General features: G+C 39.4%; 1 protein-coding gene across 1 annotated transcript; it reads left to right on the forward strand.

Annotated features, from left to right (window-relative positions):
• Nucleotides 1-867: 867 nt before the first annotated feature.
• enpp4 (ectonucleotide pyrophosphatase/phosphodiesterase 4) lies at nucleotides 868-11,226 on the forward strand. Its single transcript, XM_077550771.1, has 8 exons — nucleotides 868-1,154; nucleotides 1,458-1,704; nucleotides 6,919-7,212; nucleotides 7,285-7,389; nucleotides 8,600-8,798; nucleotides 8,888-9,061; nucleotides 9,135-9,404; nucleotides 9,639-11,226. The coding sequence occupies exons 2-8, from the start codon at nucleotides 1,459-1,461 to the stop codon at nucleotides 9,737-9,739; spliced, it is 1,389 nt and encodes a 462-aa protein (XP_077406897.1). The 5' UTR covers nucleotides 868-1,154; nucleotide 1,458; the 3' UTR covers nucleotides 9,740-11,226.
• The last annotated feature ends 43 nt before the right edge of the window (nucleotides 11,227-11,269 follow it).

Below are 11,269 nucleotides of genomic sequence, written 5' to 3' on the forward strand. Positions count from 1 at the left end.
GGGTATAAGCATCAAAAACATATTACCTTATGTTTTCATGTGTTGTTTACAGCTACAAATGCATGATGCAATGCTGTGATGATAAATATTGAACTCACATAGATGTGGCGTGGATTTTTGAAAAAATAGCACAAACGTTTAGATTTAATGCAGATTTTGATGAATGATTTTGCTCTTTGATGATTTATAACAGTTTAACTGCTATTATTGGCAGTCAATGGGTTATCAATTTGTTTTTATTTTCTGGAAGGTACACAATAATGTATGCAACGTTAGCTAAACAACTAACAACAATTAGAGTATTGTAGGCCAGTGGTTCCAGCCCCCCCACCCCACCCGCTACAGACCACTTCACGTGGGTGGAGGTGCTGACGATTTTCTTCTTCTCCTCCTCCTAGGAGTAGACTTTTTAAGTTATTAAATACCGACAAGGCTTGCTTTGTCTTCACCCTCCTCAGTGTCCTCCCAAACCCTTCAATTTCCTTACAATATACCAAAAACAAAGGTCGACATTTAATAAATCTACATTTGGGAATAAATTGTTTTGCCATGATTATCAAAGTATTGATCATCATTTCCCTTGTTCTGTCTTGTGTTAGATTCCAAACTTAATATTCTTGAAATCCAGTGTTAGTGAATAGTCCGTGGCATTTACCCCATAAGGAAATGAAAGAGGTATCTTCACCGATCACTTCCACATCCAATATGGCGACAATGTCAACGTGCGACTAATAGTGCACCAGTTGCTCTCTCTCTCTCTCTCTCTCTCTCTCTCTCTCTCTCTCTCTCTCGCTCTCTCTCTCTATCTATGTCTATGGCTCAAGAACGGCGCAAGTGCCTTGAAAAGTCGTTTGGTATTGCCCATTTTGGCTTCAGTTGCATTCCAATAATGTAATAATGTATCGTCTAGTCTTGATTGTCAACAATCTTCGTCTTATCTGAACTTGCGAGTCTAGTTGGAAAAAACAAAAACCCATTTAAAAAAAAAAACGCTAGCTATTTGTTCTGAAAGGTGCCACCGGAAACAATTGCCGTGACTCTTCGCTTGTATCATTTCAGGAAACCAGTCGGTCAAAGTTGGATGATACAAGACGAACATCAAAACCAGACATTAAGCGCGTCTTTGCGGAGGACTGCTATATCGCTTTTGCAAGGTAAACTTGTGAAGGACGTCATCAAATGGAGTCAAATGTAAACGAGTCACCGCTAATAACGATAGTGGGGTTGCTTGAATGACATGCTCGAACTAAAGGCTGCCTGCCTTGGTGCTTTCTCCTTTCAGCCTTTTGGCCATGGATGCGTTAATTTGTAATTAAATGAAGTGCTGTTTGTTTAAATGAAGTAGCCCGAATGTTGTACGGGAAGAATAATATTAGATGTAGCTAAACCTGGTTATTTCAGTCAAGTCGGATAGCAAGGGAACTCCGTTATCAACAGCATTTTCTTTCTGTTTTCAGCATGCTCCCAAAGAGAATATTTGCACAGATGAGCCTCTTGCATGGTCTTTGGGCTCTGGTTACTGGAAACACTGCATGTCAGCAGCGTCGTCCGCCGTTGCTGCTTGTATCTTTTGATGGCTTCAGAGCTGACTATCTACGGACTTACCCTATGCCCAACCTGACGCTCCTGTACAGCCAAGGGGTCCTGGTGGAGCAGCTCACCAACGTGTTCATCACAAAGACCTTTCCCAACCATTACAGCCTGGTGAGCTGATCTTACCATATAACAAAAGAAAGTGTAATGATTGTTTGAAAGTAATACAAGAAGACTAAACAAATACAACAAACGTTGGATTTGAGTGAATAAATAAATACAGTAATTTGTATAAGTTTATCAAAGGCAAACATGTATACTTTAAAATTACAAATTAATTACAAATTAATTAAAAGCTAATCTACAAAAATGTTTACCTCACGTTTAAAAATATGAACATTGTGAACGGCCCTCACAGGTCCTCACAGACATTGGTTATATATATTAACAGGCAGCTGCCACCCCGCAGGTTTTGGTTCTCATTCTAAGAAGTATTAAAAGGCCAGAACCAGGAGACCGCAAAAGGCTGACAGGGTAAAAATATTGGCTCTCATAATGAAGGTGGCACAAAGCTATGAAGAACCCTAAAACACATTAAAAGGGTCTGAAGTGTACAGATTGCAAGTGCAGGAACAATCTTATGGAAAATTGACTTTTTGACTAAGTGATTCCATATACCTGTCCTACTGTTTTGTAACATTTATTAATTAACATCATCAACACATTCACAGAGAGTTTGTGAGGGAAATAACCTCTTCTATCCCTTGAAAGCCCCTATATAAATAGATTATTATTGCTGCTACGGTAAGATCAGTGTCATCAGCGTAACTAGGGAAGTGGATGCTGTGCTTCTTGTTGACATGACCTGGTGGTAACCATGATCTAAAATTAAGCCCTGAAGCACATAGTGTTTCATTTGTTCTATGTTTACAAAAAATTATCTGCCAGGTGCGGCCAATAAAACCATAAACTCTGTTACAGTGTTGAAGCACCAACACCGAAGGTTTGTTGTGGTCTGCATTTGGACTGGGTATCGATTCTAATTTCCTCTATCAATTCAATTTCGATTCACAAGAGTTCAGTTTAATATTATTTTGATATTTCCCCCCCGATTCACTTCACTTCAATCTGATATTAACTCATTCACTGCCATTGACGGCTATAAACGTCAAAAATTCATTTGAACTATTCCTATGAGTTTAACATTTTTCCACTTTTGTTAAGAGTATGAAAATGTACATTTACAACATAAAAAAAAAAATTCTACTTTTGTTAACAAGAGTATGAAAACCTAGATTTTTTTAATTGTATTTAGAACAGATTAATTAATATATAAGACAGATAAAATTTGTGATTAATCATGAGTTAACTAGTGAAATCATGCGATTAATTACAATAAAAAAATTCAATCGCCTGACGAGAGAGATTAGGGGCGTCAGGCGATTACATTTTTGTACTCGTAATTAATCGCATTACTTCAATAGTTAACTCACGATTAATCACAAATTTTATATCTGTTTTAAATGTACAATTTAAAACATTTTAGGTTTTCATACTCTTGTTAACTAAAGTAGATTTTTTTTTTTAACTAATAGAAATAGTTTTAAAAGATTTTTTGACGTTTATAACCGTCAAAGGCAGTGAATGAGTTCATTATGGAACACATTCAAACTTTATTGCTAATATCAGACTGTACATTCTGCATGGGGAAAAAAAAAAGCAGGGCGTCAATAGTCGGGTTTTCATCCAATTGTTTCAAATTTTTTAAGCGAATTTACTGAAAATGCGCAAAACGGACATGCGACTTGTGTCTGTTTCCATCTGTTCTGTTTTTGCGAATATTGAGAGGGGACTCACTCCGCCGCTGTAGGTGGCGGTATACACCATAGAGATGTGATCCACCCGTAATTTAAAAGTAAAAGAAGAAAACCATGAAGCGACTGCGCCGTGCGATGACGGCGTATAAGTTTACTTTTGTAATTCTTGATAAACCGTAGCGTTTCTTTGCTGTTTTCCATCTACAAGAGCATTTATATTCCCTTCTTTAATTAATTCCAAAAAGATTTCAATTTCGTCGTCCCCTTAAACGTACCTTACTTTATCGTCCGACATTGCTTTGGGACTACAAACGTACGTGTGACGTAATATCCGGTCTTTTTTTGTGTGTGTGCAAATGTTTGGCCCTTTTTCAAATTTCTAGCTTTTCCGTCCCGTTTTATTTTTGCATTTCTTCAAAATTCAAATAAAAATGGGTGGATGGAAACCCAACTAACGTCTGTAATGAAAGTGTTGCTGCTTGATGTTGGATGGAGACTGTGCATTGTAGCAATGTCAGCCCTCCTGACAGAATCATTTTTCTCCAAAGCAGGGCAGATTTTTTACAACAGAAGAAACTAGAATTTTTCTCATGGCCAGTCTTAACGATACAAAAGTTATCTGGATGCTGTCTCGTCAACCCCCTTTTTGTTTTTCATATTTTAATTAATATTTTTTTGTGTTGCGGTGTTATTCTGTGTTGTTCAACTTTATATTAGCAGAAAAAAAGTATTACAAGTTTAATTGAAAGTAGTTAAGATTTTTGGTTCTTTGTAGCTCTGTTTACAGCAAATCAATTAATATATAATTTTTTTTTAATTCTATTTGATAAAATTACGTTAAAGTAGAACTTAAAAAAAATCAATTTAGCTTTACTTCTAGACAAGAAAATAAAGTTTGCTTCTACACAATGTGAATTTAAGAAACCCAAATTTTTTATTCTCGAAAAAAGAAAACCCATTGTTAATTAAACCAATGCTTCAGTTCCCTGGGATTAACCTGCAAAAATATATAAATGGAGCAAAACCAATTTGAACCCTGATACTCGCTCCCGCCAGGGTTCGTTAAGTGTCGCAAACATTTGTCAAATGTTCTGCAAACATTCGTCAGACGTTTACCAACAGTTTTAATGTTTTCTCTTGTCTTTTCTTGTTCTTTAGAACATGTTCAACATTTCCTTGTAACAAGAAAAGCACAGGCAGATGTCTGTAGAACGTTTGGCCAACGTTTGCGACCTTGAACAAACCCTGAGGAGAACGTAACATTCGTTGCCTTTGCAAACGTTCGCACCTCCAGTGCAATACGGGCTTTAACCGTAGTCGTGTCTGTTTATGTGGTGTATCAGTTTGAACATTATGTGAAAGGAAAACCTAGACGAGAGATGAAGAAGAAAGTAGAGGCCATTGCGACCACTGGAGCACGATAAAGACGGCAAAATGCTGATATTACATCAAATCTTTGAGTTATCCCTGTGATAACCCAAATCTGTAAACAAATGCGAGGTGAATTAATTATTAAGAAAGTTATATCACTCACTGTCTTGTTAATGACAGACATCAACTCAATTTTGCAGGGTCTTGATTGCTGCTTTCAGTGGATAAATTGGGCTTGAGCAATTAATGGAAATGTAATTTTGATTTCGGCTTCTGACAATCATAAAAACATTATCGGAGAAAAACGACTCATGTGCTGAACGGCGCTGTGTTTATGATTACAACTTCCTATTGTGGGTGGGAAAAAATCATAATTGGCTGTTAGAGTGGAGGAGTTCATTCATTTACTGAATTGCACACTTTCTACAATTTGCTTGTGACATAGGCATCTTATCAAATGCACAAGGATAGCATTTGTTGTGCCCAACATGTCTTGTAGCAGTCATACCACAGTGGCTGCTCATGCCTTTGTCTAACTGGGCCCAAGTTCAGCATTCCTACTTTCTCCATATTTGGGGATCATTAAACCCCCAAACAAACAATACCTTACAATTCCCAAGTAGGGAGCATGTGTGTTAAATTTGGTATTACAGCTCTCTATTCATTCTGGTCACTGAAAGTTCAACATGGCTGAATGTACTGTATAAACATTGGCAGTAATGATGCACCGAATATTCGGCCACTGAAAAATTTCTGCCGAAATAAAATTCAAGCCGAAAGAATATGGCCGATGTGGTGACGCAAGCAAAAAATCGCGGGTGGGGGGATCCACCGCTCTTTTCGCTGGCTTTTCACTGTGTGAGTTTGCACCGGTCGTTCGCAGCAGCTCCCGAGGTCATTGCGCATACGGAGGAGAGGGGCGTCGCTTGGTGTTACAACACTTAAGTTAGTAGAAAAAAGACAGAACTGCCGTGTACTGCAGTACAGGTGAGCCACTCTTTCTCCTGCAGCGCCTTCCCTTTTCTTCTTTTTTTTTTTAATAAATATAAGAGCCCCTCCAATGGTTCCACTTTTTTACCGGCATCCTGGTGGCCATGCTAAATACTTTAGCTAATGCTAGCACTATTGCTATCAACCGTTTTATCTTATCGCTATCTCCGGGTGGCGACAGACCTGTACAGGACGCTGTGTGTGACTTTGCAGTTCATTCCTGAAGCCGATTAGCTGGTGCAAACAAATCTAATTCTTTATTTTTAAACGTTGGTAAATATGTGAATGTGCCAATTTTAAGTGCGCCTCACCTTGTCCTGCCGCACGCATTGACTATAAAGGTGCAAACGCCCTCGTTTGGTGTTTAATGTACCATTAGCCAACATTTCTGCGGTGTGGGCACATTTCAATTTATATTGTGCTTGGTTAAAATGCCAGTACTAAATAAATATTTTATAATAATATTGTAATTTTAATTAATTATAATAAATGCAATTATAGTAAAAATTGTCATAATTTATTTTCGGCGTTTCGGTTTTCGGCCAATTATTTTTCATTTTCGGTTTCGGCCAAACATTTTCATTTCGGTGCATTCCTAATTGGCAGACATTTATAGAAATAAAGTGCTGTGAGAAATCATTATATCATGAGCAATTTCTTCATATTTTATTACTATTAATCACAGGGATGGGAGAATAAGTACCGATATACCAGGTATGGTTATCGGGCCAATACGATAAAACAAACAAATAAATAAATGAATCTGAAGACGTTGAGCAAATTCTCTTCGGCAATATTCGCTAGACTGTGACAATATCATCTGTACCACAACAAAAAGTTTTTGCTCACATTTTTCGTCCTTGTGTTCTATAAATGATTACGTACTCCCAAGTATCGGTACATTGTGTCGGTGAGTACTCAAAAAGTGAATACTCGCTATACTGGTACTGTCTGAAAAAAGAAAAAAAACCTGGTAGCAAGCATTCCTAATGAAATATAATAATATATAACAGCATGACTAGCTTGAGCAAATGTATTATTTCAGAGGTGTGTAGTCAACTTTGCACTAATTAGTCGCCACAAAGTCGTTTCAAAAAGGTCGGTGACCCCCGGTTTGCGCCATATCACCTTGACTTGACTTGCATTTACATGCTTTTGCCTTGAGCGTTCGTGAGTAATTGTTGTGCTGCCCCCAACGCCCTCCCAGGTGACGGGACTGTATGCAGAGTCTCACGGTATCCTGGCCAGCTCGATGTACGACCCCGACAGCCACAAGCATTTCCACGTGAGCGACAGCAGCGACCCAATGTGGTGGAACGAGGCCACGCCCATCTGGCTAGCCGTGCATCAGGCAGGCTACAAGACGGGGGTTGCCATGTGGCCTGGCTCTGACGTGGCTATCCACAACCAAACGCCCACACACTTCTTCCCTTACAGCCCCGCCGTGACCTTCCGGGAGCGTTTGGGCAATGTGACAAACTGGTTGTTGGGAAGTGAGGAGGTAACTTGCCACACGCTGCAAGAAAAGTGGCACAGAAGTTTCACTTGATGTGTAGGACGTGTCTCATTCCAGGAGGAAGGAGTGATGTTTGCAGCGATCTATTGGGAAGAGCCAGACCAATCAGGACACCTATTTGGACCTGAAAATACTTCGGCCATTGGGAAAGTACTGAAGGAAGTAAGAACCTTTCTTAATTTGCTCACTTCATCGTGGAAATTTGATTGAGGGAATCGTCTGTCTTTTAGCTGCAGTATAGATCAGTGGTCAGCAACCTTTGTTGTCAAAAAGCCATGTTATAACCAAAAATCTGTCCCGAACTGCAAAACATTTGAACATTGTGATGAATGAAACCGTGTGTTATTGTTAGTCTAATGTACTGAGAGCTCATTAGAGCTGCAACATAACAGGAAATATGCAGCATCCAATAATTTGGGATTCATTTTCTTGTACCTTCAGTCTTCCATTTCTGGATTTTTCATATATTTTTAAACTTTTTTAAATTTCTGTAAAATTTCTGACGGTTTAGGCAATTTTATGGAAATACAGTATTATGGTAATTGTCTGCCTCTCTTCATTTTTTATTTAAAAAAAATACATTCTTTTCTGCCTTTTGGTGTACATTTTATGGTGATTTTGGGGATTTCGTTTTGTTTTTGGACATTTTATGGTTACTTTTTGAGCGTTTTATTTTCTAACTTTTTTTAAAATTCAATTATCTGAAATTTTTGGGCAATTTCATGGACTGAAGTAACCCCCTTCACTCTCGGCTTTCCCCCCCTTTTTTTTGACTGGATTTTGACTGATTTAGCAAGGCCCACAGAATATTGTGTTCGATTGCTATAAAAACATGGAACCTACCTAAGAAAGATTAGAGTAAAAGTATATTTCTATCTGTTTCAGTTTTGCAGCAATTAGTATTAGAATCATTATGCATATTCTTGGTGAAAACACTGACAAAAAGAGCTTGTTGCAACATGGCCCATGCTGCTCTTATACTCTGTTGCCACCATTGCTTTAAGCCACCTCTTCATGTCAGTATCAAAGCCTTCTGTATGCTCTAGCATTAAAAAAAAACAAATGTTTGGGAGCGAAGGACAAAATATTAAAAAATGTGTTTGCACGTTTTTGGGTTTAAATGAGTTAGAATTTTTTTTGGGGGGGGGGGGTATTCAATTATTGATCTTTTTTATTCAAATGCATTATGAAGAATATTCTATCTAAAAAAAATAATGTTTATATATATATATGTGTATATATATATAAATTTCTTCAATTTCTTTTAAAATTTTGCAGACCCCTGGTCTCGAGCTTGTGATTGTAATTGCAGGATGATGGAATGGATGCGTCAATATTTCTTACATGGACTCCTAAATTTTGCTTCTCCGAGGTTGATGACGACATCGGCCTGCTGATGTCCGAACTAAACCGGACGGGACTGTGGGGTCGCGTTAACATCCTGTTGACCAGTGACCACGGCATGGCTCAGTGCTCAGCCGATCGCCTCATCCGATTGGATGATTGCTTGCACCCTGACAACTACACACTGGTGGACCTCACGCCTGTCGCGGCCCTCATCCCAAACAACAGTAAGTCGCCAATTGGCTACTTTGACGATGCCAAGCAAAGAGTTCCCACTTGTTGCTGGCATGAGCGTTTCCTGTTCTTGTTGTTCTAGATCCCGAGGCTGTCTTTGCCCTGCTTGAGAAGTGCCACGCCAACATGACCGCCTATTTAAAGAATGCCATCCCAGATAGTTTGCACTACCGTAACAACAATCGCATCCAGCCCATCCTACTGATTGCTGACGAGGGATGGACTATAATACGGCGAGGGAACAAACTGCCGAGACGTACGGCAAGATTCCAATTGCGACAGGAGAAACTAGACTCGGCGAAGCTTGACCTCTTTCTTCCTTCTCTCAGTGGGCGACCATGGCTACGACAACTCCCTACCCAGCATGCACCCCTTCATGGCGGCGCGGGGGCCCAGCTTCCGCAGTGGCTACCGCCTGAAGAGTTTGCAGAGCGTGGACATTTACCCGCTCATGTGCCACCTGCTAGCTGTGCCCCCGCAGCCCAACAACGGTACCCTGGCCCAGGCTCGTTGTATGCTCGCAGCTGAATGCAACCAAGATATGCTGGTGATCATCGGTCTGGCCTTTGGTATCTTAATCGTGCTGGCGACGTTACCTGGTAGGTATGGGTAGTGATGGGAAAACGAAGCTTCGTGATCCACTTGCATTTTATTTTTATTTTTTTACTCCTCTCAATGGTGCACGTGGGTTAAAAATACAGTGGGAATATTGGAAATGGTTCATGAAGCTTCAATTTCTCATCACTAGTGTGAGTAGTGATATCCTCATACTAATGTGATACTTTGCAAAGCACAGGACGTGAAATGTCATGCATACCCCCCCCCCCCCCCAGTTCTGTTCAAGCTAAGTGCCCGCTGGTTTCGGGGATCTGCTCCCCAAGCCTTCCAGAGACTTCAAGTGGATCCCGATGAAGAGGAATCCCTGCTGGAGTAAAGTCCCTCAAGCTCTGCCTGCTCATGCACTTGACTTTACCCACTGAGGTGGTAGAAGTGAATGTTTTTAGATCAACTGGCACCTCAAAAGTTTTTCTGGAGTTGTACCTTGTTACTTGAAAATCTTGATTGAGGAAGACCTGTTACAAGAAGTTCCTTTGACTCTGCTGTAGAAGCCACTTTTAAACCAGTCAGTCTTCATAGTCCAAATTCAGCTCTGCATGCTTCCTTCTCCTTATAGTATAACCTAATTACCCTACCGTAATTATGCCCTACCCTTGTTAAAAAAGGAAGAAAGAAAAAAAAGATCTTGTCAAACGGGCTTCCAAGAGGCAGGGTGTGACTTCAGTACAATACACAAAATGGCGTGGATGATGTGGTGCTCAATCATCCAAAGAAAGATTTGTTTTATTTATTAATCCACTGCAAATATTTTTGGTAAGGTTGCTTTATCTTGAGCTCTATTTTCATCTTAGTTTTGTGTCTGTTATACTACTTTTAGTCAGCAGAGGGGGTCAATTCAAAAGCTCATTTGCACAATGTATTGATGTATTGACGGGAAGCTGAGTGCAGTCATACAATAATGAAATAACCGTGGCATGCGATTTTGCACACTCGAAAAGCGGTACGCAGATGGAGCACCAAGAGGACAAACTGGTGATTTGAGTGAGTTTTATTTTCTATGCAGAACTATACTCAGGGTTAAGGTTGGAATCTACACTGGATACCAAAGTACATTAAGGGGGGGTTCATAATTCCCCGTGTCACAGTGGCTTTGTTTTCAATGCTTTTTAAAGGGGAAGTCAATCCAGAATTTTCCCTTTTAATCGGATAATGGATAGAAACCGCCTAAACACGGAATTCTGATTAATATTGAGTTTGTGCAATATGAGTTAAGCAGCAAAAGTTATAAATTTTTTGGTCCATCTCAGGGGCAAACATTTTGCCACTTGCTGTCGACTGAAAATGACATCAGAGTTGCACGGGTATTGGCCGCTAATGGCTCACCTGCCTTCTGAAGCTCAGCCGTGCGTGTATTTTATTGTTTATTCCACTCGTGCTGCGTAGAACATTTTACTGTCAGGATTTGGGTTGACTTCTTTAAGTTGGTATATCACTTTGCTTTTCCATTCTATATTTGTGACATTCTTTAAGCAGAGTCAGACACAAATTCAAGTAGGCTTCTGGTGGGGGGTCACTGGGTGAACCTGGTCCTGTTCTTGGTAAGATGGGATGGATTTGTTGGTATACATGCCATTTTTGAATGCTTGTTTGGCCTTTCATTCATTCTCGAATGTGATATTGATGTTTTAATTTTATGGCTCATGTCTTTTGTTATGCTACATGTTTGACACACATATATATATATATATATATATATATTATATATTTTTTCTTGGTGCACTGGAAAGAATTTTCAGGTATTTAAGAGATTCTTGTAATGGTGTGTGTGTGAGAGAGAGAGAATAAACATGGATTTGTAAGTTTCTTTTTTTGCTTGGTTTCAAGAAAAAGAAAATATGAGGCATTT

The sequence above is a fragment of the Vanacampus margaritifer genome, chromosome 1, assembly GCF_051991255.1.
Source record: "Vanacampus margaritifer isolate UIUO_Vmar chromosome 1, RoL_Vmar_1.0, whole genome shotgun sequence".
NCBI classification, from domain to species: domain Eukaryota; kingdom Metazoa; phylum Chordata; class Actinopteri; order Syngnathiformes; family Syngnathidae; genus Vanacampus; species Vanacampus margaritifer.

Bases quoted from the DNA above. Each gene is read 5' to 3' on its own strand.
- enpp4 (XM_077550771.1), top strand. From the start codon at position 1,459: ATGCTCCCAAAGAGAATATTTGCACAGATGAGCCTCTTGCATGGTCTT. The intron at 1,705-6,918 runs GTGAGCTGATCT...ACGCCCTCCCAG, and splicing joins TTCCCAACCATTACAGCCTG to GTGACGGGACTGTATGCAGA. The intron at 9,405-9,638 runs GTAGGTATGGGT...CCCCCCCCCCAG, and splicing joins CGTGCTGGCGACGTTACCTG to TTCTGTTCAAGCTAAGTGCC.